The sequence below is a fragment of the Salmo trutta genome, chromosome 23 (genome assembly GCF_901001165.1).
Source record: "Salmo trutta chromosome 23, fSalTru1.1, whole genome shotgun sequence".
NCBI lineage: Eukaryota > Metazoa > Chordata > Actinopteri > Salmoniformes > Salmonidae > Salmo > Salmo trutta.
The window spans coordinates 39390410-39408329 of NC_042979.1; the positions used below are offsets into that span (position 1 = coordinate 39390410).

General features: G+C 45.0%; 1 protein-coding gene across 3 annotated transcripts in view; it reads left to right on the forward strand.

The window, feature by feature from the left end:
- Positions 1 to 17920, forward strand: part of nek6 (NIMA-related kinase 6) — an 86447-nt gene that overhangs the window by 39949 nt on the left and 28578 nt on the right. For 2 of the 3 annotated variants that reach the window (XM_029710258.1, XM_029710259.1), the window contains exons 3-6: positions 4930 to 5058; positions 5561 to 5623; positions 12829 to 12939; positions 14938 to 15046. In XM_029710258.1, the coding sequence (XP_029566118.1) occupies positions 4930 to 5058; positions 5561 to 5623; positions 12829 to 12939; positions 14938 to 15046 (412 nt within the window). Of the gene's footprint in view, positions 1 to 4919; positions 5059 to 5560; positions 5624 to 12828; positions 12940 to 14937; positions 15047 to 17920 lie in introns of all 3 variants that reach the window. The other variant, XM_029710260.1, reaches the window with a different exon arrangement.

Below are 17920 nucleotides of genomic sequence, written 5' to 3' on the forward strand. Positions count from 1 at the left end.
GATCCGTTATGGCAAAGCCATTTGTTTCTCTTGATGCTGATTTTATGACGCTCCAAAGGCCAGAGAACGTAAAAAGAAAAGAAAGAGGGAAAGAAAAATGATGTTGATAGCGTTAGGAGCTATTGAGATTCTGGAAGAGCTTTTCCAGTTCACCCCGGGCTCTCGCCGTCAGTCGCAGTACAAAGTGATGAAGCACATGTGGATTGGAGCGGAGAGCTGAAAGCTGGGAGCTGGAGGGAAGTCAAGGGCTTTGACTCTATAATTCTCTGCCTCTGTTTCTCTGTGTCTCTCTCTCTCTCTCTCTCTCTGTCTCTCTCTCTCTGTCTCTCTCTGTCTCTGTGTCTCTCAGTTTTGAGCAGTGTAGTAAGTCCCCCCCAGTAATCCACAGGGCATGCTCTACTGTTTCAATAGCCCAATGAATGGCGAAACCCTCTTGAATGTCAGGAGTAATATGCAGCCCCTGAGATTTTTCTTGGCCAGTGAGAGGAATTGAGAAAAAGAAAGAAAAATACAATTTTGCTTTATGGTATGTAAAGATTTAATGTTAACTTCAGGCCTTTTTTGTGATGCACATTCAAGGAACAAAGACCCCATTGAGTCAAGGATACGTTTTGTTGACGTATCGATGCTGACAAGTGAATGCCAGATCAAGTATGGTAGATAAAACCAACATTTTTATTCGCTGTTGTTGTTTCGTAGTAGATGATAAGGCTGTTTTCTGCAGAGGTGATACGTTCAAATGAAAGCCATTGTTTAAGTCAACACTGGACCACAATGTAAATGAACAGGACATGCAGGCCAATTGTGCACCGCCCTATAAGTCTCCCAGTCATGACACAGCCTGGGATCAAACCCCAGGCTGTAGAGATGCCACAACACTGTGATGCAGTGCCTTAGACCACTGCGCCACTCAGCAAAGGCAAACCAGATAGTATACAGTGAGTCGACGAGTAATGAAGGTTCCCACAGAGCACAGGTGTGTCAACATTCATCCAGTCCAGTCTGGCTAGTCCAGTCCAGTCTGTCCAGTCCAGTCTGGCTAGTCCAGTCCAGTCTGGCCAGTCCAGTCCAGTCTGGCTAGTCCAGTCCAGTCTGGCCAGTCCAGTCCAGTCTGGCCAGTCCAGTCTGGCTAGTCCAGTCCAGTCTGGCCAGTCCAGTCCAGTCTGGCCAGTCCAGTCCAGTCTGGCTAGTCCAGTCTGGCTAGTCCAGTCCAGTCTGGCCAGTCCAGTCCAGTCTGGCCAGTCCAGTTCAGTCTGGCTAGTCCAGTCCAGTCTGGCTAGTCCAGTCCAGTCTGGCTAGTCCAGTCTGGCCAGCCCAGTCCAGTCTGGCCAGTCCAGTCCAGTCTGGCCAGTCCAGTCCAGTCTGGCCAGTCCAGTCTGGCTAGTCCAGTCTGGCCAGTCCAGTCTGGCCAGTCCAGTCCAGTCTGGCTAGTCCAATCCAGTCTGGCCAGTCCAGTCTGGCCAGTCCAGTCCAGTCTGGCTAGTCCAGTCCAGTCTGGCTAGTCCAGTCCAGTATTAAGCTGTTGCTGTCTTTGGTCAGCCCACCGAGCACTGAGAGGAAAACTTCAACACTCTCAGCTGTCCATACTAGGCCCTAGAAACAAACAGGGGGACAAAGTACCATGTGCATTCCAGTTCAAGTTATTGTTAACCCGTAGTGTTGCCCTAGTTGTATTACAAACATGTAAAGATAAATTCTAAAGGACATGACTCTCCAACTCAAGCATAGTAGAAGTGTATGTATTTAGTGAGCAGAGCAAACCTCCTTGCTGTCCTGCCATGTTTGTCTGAACCCATCCTGGATGAATGGAGCAGCACAGAATTCCCTCTTGCTCCGGGTCATGCTCTGTAAGGGCAGGCTCTGAACTCTGCCCCGTCAGCTCAGGTGTGTTGAATGGACCCCAGGTTTGAGGAGATGTAATCAATGTTTGGGGGATGTAAGTCTGCATATCCTAGTACTTTTTAAAGCATCCCACTAATAGTGAGGTTTACTTCACAAACAACTTGTCACTCTTCAATGACACAGATTTCTCCTCTATTGCTTTGTAATTAATTGATGGAAAAAAAGAAAAATAACAGTTGTAGGTAGTGTTATACCAAACATGACAGAGCCACAGTTTTGGAGTATGGGGTTATATAATGACTAATCTAGGTAAAGATAGCAGCCCGGCTAGCATATTAGCATATCAGGCTAGCTCTAATTAGCAGTGGCACTCTGTAATAGAGCATGCTAATCTGGGTCAGGGCATATGTAAATGAGCAGCTGGGAATATTCCATGGTGCCAAGCATCAGAGTGTGTGTCACCCAGGGTTTGTGTCCTTCAGTATTAGCATCGACACACACAGACACACCCCAGCCCTCCCCTCGAAACAATTACAGCAATTACAAATGGCGTCAATAACGGCTGTCTGTCTGTCAAAGAGGGGAGCCGTTGGGAAGCTTGTGCCACCGAGACAGACCGGTGGTACAGAAAGGACCACAGATGCTTTGCTTTACCAACTGAACCACCCAGCTATGCTGGTCCTATGTCGCTCAGTTGGTAAGAGAGTGACACCAGCAATATCAAGGTTGTGGGTTCAATTCCCGCTTGGATCACACACTCAAAATGTATGCACTCACTTTCCTGGATAAAAGTGTCTTCTAAGTGGCATAAAGGGAGATACTTTCCTCTCAGCATTTTATCTTGCCCTAGAAACCCTTCTTGCCCTAGAATCCATCTTGCCCTAGAATCCATCTTGCCCTAGAAACCTTCTTGCCCTAGAATCCATCTTGCCCTAGAAACCATCTTGCCCGAGAAACCTGGGTGTGACAGTGGCCACTATGGAACTGTATACAGAATGCACATTGTTGTGTGAACTGATTTGAATTGGAATCTGAAATGTGACATGGTCAGGAACACTTGGTTGGCTGGGTACATGTACTGTGTGAACGACTGATGCTCTGTGTAAATGGAAGACAAACTGAACTATATTTTCAGCCTTGTCTATTGTCAGCATGTTACCCAGTGTCAACACTGTGATACAGTATGAGTGAGAATATTTTACGGAGTGACTGAGTGGCTTGCGGACCCTTAGCTGTGCCATATAAACTCATCAAAAAAATAAACGTCCCTTTTTCAGGACCCTGTCTTTCAAAGATAATTCTTAAAAATCCAAATATCTTCACAGATCTTCATTGTAAAGGGTTTAACACTGTTTCCCATGCTTGTTCAATGAACCATAAACAATTAATGAACATGCACACGTGGAACGGTCGTTAAGACACTTGCAGACGGTAGGCAATTAAGGTCACAGTTATGAAAACTTAGGACACTGAAAAGGTCTTTCTACTGACTCTGAAAAACACCAAAAGAGAGATGCCCAGAGTCCCTGTTCATCTGCGTGAACATGCCTTAGGCATGCTGCAAGGAGGCATGAGGACTGCAGATGTGGCCAGAGTAATAAATTGCAATGTCTGTACCGTGAGACGCCTAAGACAGCACTACAGGGAGACAGGACGGACAGCTGATCGTCCTCTCAGTGGCAGACCACGTGTAACAACACCTGCACAGGATCGGTACATCCGAACATCACACCTGTGGGACAGGTACAGGATGGCAACAACAACTGCCCGAGTTACACCCGAACGCACAATCCCTCCATCAGTGCTCAGACTGTCCGTAATAGGCTGAGAGAGGCTGGACTGAGGGCTTGTAGGCCTGTTGTAAGGCAGGTCCTGCCCATAGGCAACCATGCCTATAGGCACAAACCCACCATCGCTGGACCAGACAGGACTGGCAAAAAGTGCTCTTCACTGACGAGTTTTGTCTCACCAGGGGTGATGGTCGGATTCGTGTTTATCGTTGAAGGAATGAACGTTATACCGAGGCCTGTACTCTGGAGCGGTATCGATTTGGAGGTGGAGGGTCCGTTATGGTCTGGGGCGGTGTGTCACAGCATCATCGGACTGAGCTTGTTGTCATTGCAGGCAATCTCAACGCTGTGCTTTACAGGGAAGACATCCTCCTCCCTCATGTGGTACCCTTCCTGCAGGGTCATCCTGACATGACACTCCAGCATGACAATGCCACTAGCCATACTGCTCGTTCTGTGTGTGATTTCCTGCAAGACAGGAATGTCAGTGTTCTGCCATGGCCAGCGAAGAGCCCGGATCTCAATCCCATTGAGCACGTCTGGGACCTGTTGGATCGGAGTGTGAGGGCTAGGGCCATTCCCCCCAGAAATGTCTGGGAACTTGCAGGTGTCTTGGTGGAAGAGTGGGGTAACATCTCACAGCAAGAACTGGCAAATCTGGTGCAGTCCATGAGGAGGAGACGCACTGCAGTACTTAATGGAGCTGTTGGCCACACCAGATACTGACTGTTACTTTTGATTTTGACCCCCCTTTTGTTCAGGGACACATTTCAATTTGTGTTAGTCACATGTCTGTGGAACTTGTTCAGTTTATGTCTCAGTTGTTGAATCTTGTTATGTTCATACAAATATTTACACATGTTAAGTTTGCTGAAAATAAACGCAGTTGACAGTGAGAGGACGTTTCTTTTTTTGCTGAGTTTAATTCCTAGAACTAACAGACATGTTTAGTACACAAAAACGTTTGCTACTCTTCTACATTTTTCAGATGGGTTTTAGTTACTGTTGTGTCGCTCAAGGATGCTACAGACATACCAGTGCATGTATGTCCAACCTTGGAGAAAACTGTAGCCATTGTCGAATGTTAATGCCACTGTTTATATGAATAACTCACCTGAGTAATATTAAGGCACATTTATTCAAATCCCTGACAACTGTCACTCACGCACATCAATAGATGTGCCAGTCCTATTCAAGCCAACATGGGCATATGAACCTTCTCTCTCAACAGGTTACTGCAGTATTTCTCCCTAACTAAAACTGTCCATTCTTCTTTCCCTCACTGAGAAACATGCAGAGCCACCAGTACTGCTGCACGCTGGCCAACTTCCGCATTGAGAAGAAGATTGGCAGGGGCCAGTTCAGCGAGGTCTACAAAGCCACCTACCTTCTGGAGGGCCAGCATGTGGCTCTGAAGAAAGTCCAGGTACTATATTGAGTCCTATCCTTTTTGGCATTTACTTTATATGTACATCTCAGTAGTCTAAAGTGTCTTTCTCTCCTTGTCTACCCTCCTTCATGTGCACTGCTCTGTGAAACATAGAAAAGGGGAAGACGATATGGTGAATACCTGGCTATACCAAACCAGCTATTTGTTTCACTGACATCGTCCTTTCACATTAGTGCTAATCAAGGACTATTGAGATACAGCCAAGGGTTGGCAAAGGCGGTGTAGTTCACGTCTGGACCAGGAAGGCCACAGTGTGTGCAGTTTTCTCCCCAGCCTAATGCTAGAAACCACTGAACCATGTTGGTTAGTGTTTGGATGAGAGGCCTAGACACACTTCTGCTCTACAGGACTAGACGTGAAAATCACTGGCGTTACGCTGGGAACTGGGGTTTTGTGTTAGAGCTGGCTGAGGATTCTATGGAATACCTCTGACAATGTAGTCGGATAACGTTACAAACTTTGTTGTTCTTTTCTTTAGATATTTGAAATGATGGACGCCAAGGCTCGCCAGGACTGCATCAAGGAGATTGACCTGCTGAAGGTAAGGCTGGTGGAATTATTTCTCAGGGGGTGAATCTCAATTGCATTTCCTTGATTCCTTGAGGCCTCTTTCCTCGCCTCCTTCTCAAAACCCATTGGATGAGAAGGTCAGAGGTTCCTCATCCAATCGGTTTTGAGAAGGAGGCAAGGAGAGAGAACGTGAGGAATCAAAGAAATTAAATTGAGATTCTCTCTGGCTAGGACTCTTCAGGGGTTTCTTATAATCTGGTTTAACTGTAGGATGCACTTGAATCCAGCAGGTGTAGGTAAGGAAGCATTTTAGAGATGAGGGTGATGGTGTCATGGTGCTTGAGTCTTATGCCAGTGAAATGGTAAGGTTTTAGATTGCTATGGCCCTTTGTCACAGGATCTGGGCCGAACGTGTGTGTTGGGGCAGCCTTTGTGTGGTTGTGACTGTGAGTGGGGCTGTGTCAATGTATGTGTTTGTAGTTAATAATACACACAGTCATATAAACACATTCATTGACACACACATACAGGCTTGTGCAGTGGCAGATATATATACAGTACCAGTCAAAAGTTTGGACACACCTACTCATTCAGGGGGTTTTCTTCATTTTTACTATTTTCGACATTGTAGAATAATAGTGAAGACGTCAAAACTATGAAATAACACATATGGTATCAGGTAGTTACCAAAAAAAGTGTTAAACAAATCAAAATATATTTTATATTTGAGATTCTTCAAACGCGCCACCCTTTGCCTTGATTACAGCTTTGCACCACTCTTGGCATTCTCTCAACCAGCTTCATGAGTTAGTCACCTGGAATGCATTCCAATTAACAGTTGTGCCTTGTTAAAAGTTCATTTCCTTCTTAATGCGTTTGAGCCAATCAGTTGTGTTGTGACAATGTAGGGTTGGTATACAGAAGATAGCCCTATTTGGTAAAAGATAATGTCCATATTATAGCAAGAACAGCTCAAATAAGCAAAGAGAAACAACAGTCCATCATGACTTTAAGACATGAAGGTCAGTCAATCCGGAAGACCCATACTTACCTCTGCTGCAGAGCATAAATTCATTAGAGTTGCCAGCCTCAGAAATTGCAGCCCAAATAAATGCTTCACAGAGTTCAAGTAACAGACACATCTCAACATCAACTGTTCAGAGGAGACTGAGTGAATCAGGCCTTCATGGTCAAATTGCTGCAAAGAAACCACTATTAAAGGACACCAATAAGAAGGAGAGGCTTGCTTGGACCAAGAAACACGAGCAATGGACATTAGACCGGTGGAAATCTGTCCTTTGGTCTGATGAGTCCAAATGCGAGATTTTTGGTTCCAACCGATGTGTCTTTGTGAGACGCAAAGTAGGTGAAAGGATGATCTCTGCATGTGTGGTTCCCACCGTAAAGCATGGAGGAGGAGCTGTGATGGTGTGGGGGTGCTTTGCTGGTGACACTGTCAGTTATTTATTTAGAATTCAAGGCACACTTAACCATAATGGTCACCGCAGCATTCTGTAGCGAAACTCCATCCCATCTGGTTTGTGCTTAGTGGGACTATAATTTGTTTTTCGACAGGACAATGACCCAAAACACACCTCCAGGCTGTGTAAGGGCTATTTGACCAAGAAGGAGAGTGATGGAGTGCTGCATCAGATGACCTGGCCTCCACAATCACCCGACCTCAACCCAATTGAGATGGTTTGGGATGATTTGGACCGCAGCGTGAAGGAAAAGCAGCCAACAAGTGCTCAGCATATGAGGGAACTCCTTCAAGACTGTTGGAAAAGCATTCCAGGTGAAGCTGGTTGAGAGAATGCCAAGCTGTCATCAAGGCAAAGGGTGGCTACTTTGAAGAATCTCAAATACAGTTATTTGGTAACTACATGATTCCATATGTGTTGTTTCAAAGTTTTGATGTCTTCATTATTATGCTACAATGTCTAAAATAGTAAAAATAAAGAAAAACCCTTGAATGAGTAAGTGTGTCCAAACTTTTGACTGGTACTGTATATATCTATCTATATATAACACACACACACACACACACACACACACACACACACACACACACACACACACACACACACACACACACACACACACACACACACACACACACACACACACACACACACACACACTTATGCACACCTGTGTTTGGAGTATTGTTAAGTGTGTATAGTCCTCCGTCTGTTCACGTGTGTGTGTTACTCTTTGTCATTGTACGGGATCAAAGAGAGCCTCTGTTCTGACACTCCAAGTGTGTTTGCTGTCATCTCACGCTGACTGTGAAGCTCTGTTTAGAGTCGGCAGTGTGTGTGTGCGTTTATGTCATCGCAAGGTGTGGGGGGAGGGACAGCCACAGAAAAAGCCATGAGAGGACGAGAAAGAAAGAGAGGGAGAAGAAAAAGGAGGGAGGTAGCCCTGTCAGGTCCTTGATCCCGCCCGCCTGTCAATGCCGCCTGTCACTTTAACAACCAGTCAAATCATACGCCCCATCTGCTGCTTGTTACGCCTCCCGGAGTGATTGGCGGCTGCGCTGGCAGTTGGGGTTTTACGGTGGCATAAATTAAAGTGGTTTGTTGTCATCATCATCAGGGGTGACATTTGTTTTGGGGCGGTGTGCGAGGCGGCCGGGCGCTAAAGTGGAGTTTATGACAGGGACTTGAAGTGTGCATCTGTGGGCAGAGACCCCTGTCAGGAAGAGTGGGTCAGATTAGCATACAAAAAGACTGACAGTGTGTGTGTGTGTGTGTGTGTGTGTGTGTGTGTGTGTGTGTGGCTGCCGTGATAAAGGAGCACATCACCACCATTGCTTAATTTTAGCCGGATCCTACTGGATCCGGCACCTCTCAGTTTTGGACTGTTTCGTTCCGGAACCCATTTGACTCCTCTGTAATTCTCCTGCCCCCTAAAGAACATAATGTGAAAATGTACCTGATATTCTAACAATTGCGCAACATTGTAGCTTATATAGACCAACTCGTGGCCATTGTTGGGGTGATTGTTGTGATTTCTTGAACTGCATTGATGGTTAAGGGCTTGTAAGTAAGCATTTCACGGTAAGGTCTACACCTGTTGTATTCGGCGCATGTGACAAATAACATTTTATTTGAGATAAGCTTGTGCCAAAAGCCTATCTGCCATCGACTGTGAGTGAGCTGCGCATCATTCGGTGAGTCAGTAAAACTGGAAAGCTTTTTTTAGGACTAGAACTTCCTCCTCATACAGTATAATATGTGTCTCCACACTCCTATGTCTAGCCTATTGATGGTTTCAAGACCAGGTCGTTTTTATTGATCCCAGATTCACTCAGTTTGTTAGTGTCAAAGTAGCCTGTCATTGCCATCATTTGTGCTGTATTAAAAAAGATTCTGCTAAAGTCTCCAGTCATCTAAATGCGTTTATAAAAGGCCACATTTTTCCCGGATCCTAGGCTACCATTTTTCCCCCCCATGTTTGCAATTTCTGCAAGCTCCTCTACTCTACTGCTCTATTTCAGCAAGAAAACGTGATAATGAATGCGATGCTTTATCATAACGTTTTTTTTATGCATTCCGGTACCCCTGAGCCCCCCAGGTCACCCCCCTCTCGGGCTCACTTTTTATTCCGGCACCTTCCAATTTACAAATTAAACACTGATCACAACACACACTCTCTCTCACACACACACACACACACACACACACACACACACACACACACACACACACAGTATGATACAGTATGATATATGACTATCTGTCTTCCTAGACACCTATTGATCCATATGGGGGGGGTGTTTTAAGAGGCTAGCCAGCAGGGTCTAATGTGTTTAAGAGGCCGTACTGTACTGTACATGTGTAAAACAGGACGAGAGATCCTTCCTATCTAGCCAGCAGGCTGTAATCAGTGGTTAGGTTGCATTGCTGAGGAATGAGAATAGTGTTGCTTTACCGCGAAAAGCTTGCTTACGACCTCTTCCCAACTAAGCAGAGTTTAAAAATAATAATAAACAGTTTTAATGAAATAAATACACAAGAGTTCAATAAAATACAGGAGAATGGAGCTACATACAGGGATTACCAGTACCAGATCAATGTGAGCTACATACAGGGAATACCAGTTCCAGATCAATGTGGAGCTCCACACAGGGAATACCAGTACCAGATCAATGTGGAGCTATATACAGGGAATACCAGTACCAGATCAATGTGGAGCTATATACAGGGAGTACCAGTACCAGATCAATGTGGAGCTATATACAGGGAATACCAGTACCAGATCAATGTGGAGCTACATACAGGGAGTACCAGTACCAGATCAATGTGGAGCTATATACAGGGAATACCAGTACCAGATCAATGTGGAGCTACATACAGGGAATACATACAGGGAATACCAGTACCAGAGCAATGTGGAGCTACATACAGGGAATACATACAGGGAATACCAGTACCAGATCAATGTGGAGCTACATACAGGGAATACCAGTACCAGATCAATGTGAAGCTCCATACAGGGAATACCAGTACCAGATCAATGTGGAGCTACATACAGGGAATACCAGTACCAGATCAATGTGAAGCTCCATACAGGGAATACCAGTACCAGATCAATGTGGAGCTATATACAGGGAATACCAGTACCAGATCAATGTGGAGCTATATACAGGGAGTACCAGTACCACCAAAAGTGACAAGTCATTAGGATAGAATAATAATAATAATAATAATAATAATAATGAGAGTAAAATAACCAACAGAGTAGCAGCAGCAAATGTAAAAGTGTGTGAGTGTATGTAGTGTATGTGTGTATGTAGTGTATGTAGTGTATGTATGTGTGTATGTAGTGTATGTATGTAGTGTATGTAGTGTATGTAGTGTATGTGATTGTGTGTGTGTGTGTGTGTGTGTGTGTGTGTGTGTGTGTGTGTGTGTGTGTGTGTGTGTGTGTGTGAGAGAGAGAGTTTGGCTAACCATGTAATTAACTTATTTAGCAGTCTGGCTATTCTTATGGCTCGGGGGTAGAAGCTGTCCTGTCTCAGAGTCTGTTGGTCATTTGACTCTATACGAACGAAGAGAGGGCACACACACACACACACACACACACACACACACACGTAAATCATGTGCACAGGCTCACGGACCAACACTATATCTTCACACGATCCCACTTACCCGGACGCTCACACACACACACACACACCCGTAGGTGAGATTGCTATAGTGTGATCCTGTTTTCCTATCCCACCCATACGCTTCAGGGATTTCTGAGTGATGTACGGGCTGATTCTGACAGCCCAAACAGGGTGATAATATGGTCTACACCTCCTACAGCACCTTTGATGCCACACAGGCTACTGAATGCAGTAATCGCTTCACTGCATTAGGGAGTAAGTAAGCCTTGTCTGAGTCAGAACGGCCCATAGGGCCGGATCCATCTCCTGTTTCTGTAGCGTGAGGCAGTTTGATGTACAAGTACTACCCCTGGATAGCACACTAGTCTGTCGTAAGGCCTTACCCCCAATTCTTCTACTTAGTGCCAAGCAGAAAGGCATCAGGTCCAGTATTCATAAAGCATCTCAGAGTAGGAGTTCTGATCTAGGATCGGGTTCTTCCCGCCCATACAATCATATTCATTATAATCTAAAAGGCTAAACTGATCCTAGATCATCACTCCTACTTTCAAATCAAATCAAGCTTTATTTATACAGCACATTTCAGACATGGAATGCGACGCAATGTCCGTCACAGGAAAAAACGAATAAAAACAATTAAAATAAAAACTTGAATATTTACTACACAACAAACATAAGAGGATAAAAACAAAATAATAACAATAAAAAATGAATGACTACCAAGCACAGTAAGGAAAAGCAAAGCTAAAAATGTGTGTTTTAAGATCTCTTTTAAATATGTCCACAGTTTCAGCCCCCCTCAGGTTCTCTGGCAGGCTGTTCCAGAGGCTGGGGGCATCGTAACTAAAGGCTGCCTCCATGTCTCTTGGTCCCCCTCAGGTTCTCTGACAGGCTATTCCAGAGGCTGGGGGCATAATAACTAAAGGCTGTCTCTCCATGTCTCTTGGTCCCCCTCAGGTTCTCTGGCAGGCTATTCCAGAGGCTGGGGGCATAATAACTAAAGGCTGTCTCTCCATGTCTCTTGGTCCCCCTCAGGTTCTCTGACAGGCTATTCCAGAGGCTGGGGGCATAGTAACTAAAGGCTGTCTCTCCATGTCTCTTGGTCCCCCTCAGGTTCTCTGGCAGGCTGTTCCAGAGGCAGGGGGCATAATAACTAAAGGCTGTCTCTCCATGCCTCTTGGTCCCCCTCAGGTTCTCTGGCAGGTTATTCCAGAGGCTGGGGGCATAGTAACTAAAGGCTGTCTCTCCATGTCTCTTGGTCCCCCTCAGGTTCTCTGGCAGGCTGTTCCAGAGGCTGAGGGCATCGTAACTAAAGACTGTCTCTGCATGCCTCTTGGTCCCCCTCAGGTTCTCTGACAGGCTGTTCCAGAGGCTGGGGGCATAGTAACTAAAGGCTGTCTCTCCATGTCTCTTGGTCCTAGGCTTTGGGATTGTTAAAAGGCCAGTGGCAGAGGACCTGAGGGACCTACTGGGTACATAACTTAAAAGCATGTCTGACATGTATTGGGGTGCACAATCATGGATTGATTTAAAAACCAATAGAAGAATCTTGAAATTAATTCTAAAACTTTGAGATGCTTGATACATATGGGCCCTGGTCTTATTTTAAGAGTCTTTGGTATGACTCAACCAGTGATCCAACCCTCAACCTGAGCTTCACTGGATTGGCTTACTGTTTATTTTGTTAGCTGTGTATTACCCCACCTAGCCTATAGTGTCATATTCCTATCAGTCACTGTTTGGCATCACTAGGCTCTCTCATTGAGGAGGACCTCATTGAAACCTCCATGATTTTTTTATGGGAAGTCAACCATCACTCAGACTTTCAACAAAGCTCAGGACAGTCATGTTATTATGAGCCATAATACTCTCTTCAATGGAGATTAGTCATTGAACGTGTACAACGACTGGCTATCATGCTGCACTTGTTGTGGTGTACTGTGGCTATATTTGTCCAGGGGGGACATGTTAATACATTTGAGTGAGGACAACAAGACATGTTAACCTTGTCTAACTGGAACAGTTTGGTTCGTCTGATTTGAGATAGAAAACCCCACCTTCACAAACAGACATGACTGTAGAACCTAAACTGGCATGCTGTTTTCTTCTCCTCACAGCATTTGAACCACCCCAACGTGATCAAGTACCTGGACTCCTTCATCGAGGATAACGAGCTCAACATCTTGCTGGAGCTGGCGGATGCCGGCGACCTCTCTCAGATGATCAAGGTGAGAGGTCAGACACCGGCTGGTCACTGGTGGCTGGTCTCAGGTGGTGCATGGCAGAGTGAGGCTAAACCTTCAGGGCTTTGAATAGCATCCCCCTGGCTCGTCTGCTGGGATGGACAGGGCCAGGAGAGAGGGAGTGGGAGTGGGGAGAGGGGGATGTGTGTGTGAGAGAGACAGAGATCAGGGGAGAGGAGAAAGAGAGAGAGAGATGAAGAGAGAGCGATAGACCAGGGGAGAGAGATGAGAAGAGTCCCCCAGGCTCTGACAGCCTGCTCTGACAGACACAACCTCTACTTAGCCTCTCTGTACCTCCACCGGCCTGACGCTGTCACGCCCCATCACACACACACACACACACACACACACACACACACACACACACACACACACACACACACACACACACACACACACACACACACACAAAGATGCACATAAAAAAAACATATATCCTCCACACGCTTTCCCTCTCCGCATCTGTTAGTCTCTACCTCGTATCTCTTTTTCCTCTCCTCATCTCTCTTTCCTCTACTCGTCTCTCTTTTTCCTCTCCTCGTCATTCTTTCCTCTTTCCTTTCCTCGTCTCTCTTTTTCCTTTCCTCGTCTCTCTTTTTCCTCTCCTCGTCTCTCTTTTTTCCTCTCCTCGTCTCTTTTCCTCTTGTCTCTCTTTCCTCTCGTCTCTCTTTCCTCTCCTCGTCATTCTTTCCTCTTTCCTTTCCTCGTCTCTCTTTCCTTTCCTCGTCTCTCTTTTTCCTCTCCTCGCCTCTCTTTTTTCCTCTCCTCGTCTCTCTTTCCTCTTCTCGTCATTCTTTCCTCTTTCCTTTCCTCATCTCTCTTTCCTCTCCTCGTCTCTCTTTTTCCTCTTGTCTCTCTTTCCTCTCGTCTCTCTTTCCTCTCCTCGTCATTCTTTCCTCTTTCCTTTCCTCGTCTCTCTTTTTCCTCTCCTCGCCTCTCTTTTTCCTCTCCTCGTCTCTCTCTTTCCTCTCGTCTCTCTTTTCTCTCATCATCATTCTTTCCTCTTTCCTTTCCTCGTCTCTCTTTCCTCTCCTCGTCTCTCTTTCCTCTTCTCGTCATTCTTTCCTCTTTCCTTTCCTCGTCTCTCTTTCCTCTCCTCGTCTCTCTTTTTTCCTCTCCTCGTCTCTCTTTCCTCTTCTCGTCATTCTTTCCTCTTTCCTTTCCTCGTCTCTTTTTCCTCTCCTTGTCTCTCTTTCCTCTCCTTGTCTCTCTTTCCTCTCTTTCTTCTCCTCGTCTCTTGCTTGTTCCTCATCTTGTCCTCTCCTTGTCCGTCTGTCTTCTTCTATCCTCTCATTCCCAAAAAGTTTAAATCCCAAACTAATCCCTTTCCCATCTTCAGTTTGACTTTATTGTTGTCTTATCTTTTTAAGGCATCATTATAATGATGTAGAAAGAGATTCCTTATTCCAAGCTCAATTCAACCGATATGCAGATCACAGTCAAAAACATCTTGCTGGCGGCAAATGTCCTTGTAATTAAAAAAGGTGTTTTATTCCAAAAAACCTGAAGAAGTTTGGGGAATGGGGAAAAAAAGTTGAAAGAAAATACTAACATTTGTTGTTTTGGGGCATTAAACAAAGTTTTGGCAGTTTAATTAGCCAGATTATTGTTAATTAGGTGCTTGGCTCTGTGCGCTGGCAGTGTCAACTCTCGTTAGGCTACCTCTCCCAAATGGCTTCTCATTACACACTCAAATACAGGGTAAATGGTAATGCACAGATTCATTCTTTAGATGTTCCGCACTGTTTTGGGGGCTGTCTGACATTGAATCAGGGGGTTTTGAGGCGAGTGTGTGTGTGCACTTGTTGGGGAGAGAGGGAAGGCAGTGTGTGTGTTTGTGGGTGCGCGTGTGGGATGTGTGTGTTTGCGCGTGTGGGATGTGTGTGTGTGTGCGTGTGTGTTGGAGAGAGAGAGAGAGAATCCAGGCTTTACTCACAGCTCTGTTTCTGTCTATTTTCCTAACTTCTCCTCACTCTCTCGCAGCACTTTAAGAAGAAGAGGCGGCTCATCCCGGAGAGAACAATATGGAAATATTTTGTCCAGCTGTGCAGTGCCCTGGAGCACATGCACTCCCGTAGAGTCATGCACCGCGGTAAACAACCACTTTCATTAACTCCTATTCCTTTCTCACTTATTACCTTCATTCTTATCTATTAACCTTTTTTCTCTAATCCCCCTTTTCGTTTCCCCCTCTTTTTAATCAGTCCCACCTTTCCTCTCCCCCCTTTCCCCTTCTCTCATTCTACACCTACACTGGCAGCTTCATTAAATAGTACCTGCAAAACACCAGTCTCAACGTCAACAGTGAAGAGGCGACTCCGGGATGCTGGCCTTCTAGGCAGAAAAATCCATATCTCAGACTGGCCAATGAAAATAACATATTAAGATGGGCAAAAGAACACAGACACTGGACAGAGGAACTCTGCCTCGAAGGCCAGCATCCCGTAGTCGCCTCTTCACTGTTGACGTTGAGACTGGTGTTTTGCAGGTACTATTTAATGAAGCTGCCAGTTGAGGACTTGTGAGGCATCTGTTTCTCAAACTAGACACTCTAATGTACTTGTCCTCTTGCTCAGTTGTGCACCAGGGCCTCCCACTCCTCTTTCTATTCTGGTTAGCGCCAGTTTGTGCTGTTCTGTGAAGGGAGTAGGACACAGCGTTGTACGAGATCTTCAGTTTCTTGGCCATTTCTCACATGGAATAGCCTTCATTTCTCAGAACAAGAATAGACTGACGAGTTTCAAAAGAAAGTTCTTTGTTTCTGGCCATTTTGAGCCTGTAATCGAACCCACAAATGCTGTTGTTGATCATTAGAAAAAGGGTTTTCTAATGATCAATTAGCCTTTTAAAATGATAAACTTGGATTAGCTAACGCAACGTGCCATTGGAACACAGGAGTGATGGTTGCTGATAATGGGCCTCTTAACGCCTATGTAGATATTCCATTAAAAATCAGCCATTTCCAGCTACAATAGTCATTTACAACATTAACAATGTCTACACTGTATTTCTGATCAATTTGTATTTCTGATCAAAAATGTGATTTTCTTTAAAAAACAAGGACATTTCTAAGTACCCCAAACTTTTGAATGGTAGTGTATAAATCTGATCATTTCAATACGTATGCAAACATTCCTTTACATATCTAGACGTGGCAACAACTCAACATTCTACAACAATGTATCTTAAAATGCGCATCTATAAACATGAAAAACAAAGTAAAATGTAAACAATATTTTGGGTTACTCATGTTGGATATTGTGACCAATGATGCGAATAAATCCTGGATGACCGACAGGGGGCGCTGTATTGAAGCCGCCGCGCAGCCATCTAGGTACTCCTCAATCGTGAAAAAATATATTTTGGAAGCTATAGAAATGCATGTATTAATGTCTACATTCATTTTTGACATATTTATTCTATTACAAATACCTCAATGCATACTTTTAAATGATATTATGTGAGATAAACAACAATAATTTCCTGAAAGTATAGAGTAATAATGTTACTTTCCCCACTACTACAAAAAAATACTTAAATAAATGTAATTGAATTGAAGTACTGTGGAATTCCATTCATTCCTATGGAGGACTGCAACTACAGTCGTGGCCAAAAGTTTTGAGAATGACACAAATATTAATTTTCACAAAGTCTGCTGTCTCAGTTTGTATGATGGCAGTTTGCATATACTCCAGAATGTAATGAAGAGTGATCAGATGAATTGCAATTAATTGCAAAGTCCCTCTTTGCCATTCAAATGAACTGAATCCCAAAAAACATTTCCACTGCATTCCAGCCCTGCCACAAAAGGACCAGCTGACATCATGTCAGTGATTCTCTCGTTAACACAGGTGTGAGTGTTGATGAGGACAAGGCTGGAGATCCCAGTCATGCTGATTGACTTCGAATAACAGACTGGAAGCTTCAAAAGGAGGGTGGTGCTTGGAATCATTGTTCTTCCTCTGTCAGCCATGGTTACCTGTAAGGAAACACATGCCATCATCATTGCTTTGCACAAAAAGGGCTTCACAGGCAAAGATATTGTTGCCAGTAAGACTGCACCTAAATCAACCATTTATCGGATCATCAAGAACTTCAAGGAGAGCGGTTCAATTGTTGTGCAGAAGGCTTCAGGGCGCCCAAAAAAGTCCAGCAAGCTCCAGGACAGTCTCCTAAAGTTGATACAGCTGCGGGATCGGGGCACCACCAGTACAAAGCTTGCTCAGGAATGGCAGCAGGCAGGTGTGAGTGCATCTGCACGCACAGTGAGGCGAAGACTTTTGGAGGATGACCTGATGTCAAGAAGGGCAGCAAAGAAGCCACTTCTCTCCAGGAAAAACATCAGGGACAGACTGATATTCTGCAAAAGGTATAGGGATTGGACTGCTGAGGACTGGGGTAAAGTCATTTTCTCTGATGAATTCCCTTTCCGATTGTTTGGGGCATCCGGAAAAAAGCTTGTCCGGAGAAGACAAGGTGAGCGCTACCATCAGTCCTGTGTCATGCCAACAGTAAAGCATCCTGAGACCATTCATGTGTGGGATTGCTTCTCAGCCAAGGGAGTGCGCTCACTCACAATTTTGCCTAAGAACACAGCCATGAATAAAGGATGGTACCAACACATCCTCTGAGAGCAACTTCTCCCAACCATCCAGGAACAGTTTGGTGACAAACAATGCCTTTTCCAGCATGATGGAGCATCTTGCCATAAGGCAAAAGTGATAACTAAGTGGCTCGGGGAACAAAACATCGATATTTTGGGTCCATGGCCAGGAAACTCCCCAGACCTTAATCCCATTGAGAACTTGTGGTCAATCCTCAGGAGGCAGGTGGACAGACAAAAACCCACAAATTCTGACAAACTCCAGGCATTGATTATGCAAGAATGGGCTGCCATCAGTCAGGATGTGGCCCAGAAGTTAATTGACAGCATGCCAGGGCGGACTGCAGAGGTCTTGAAAAAGAA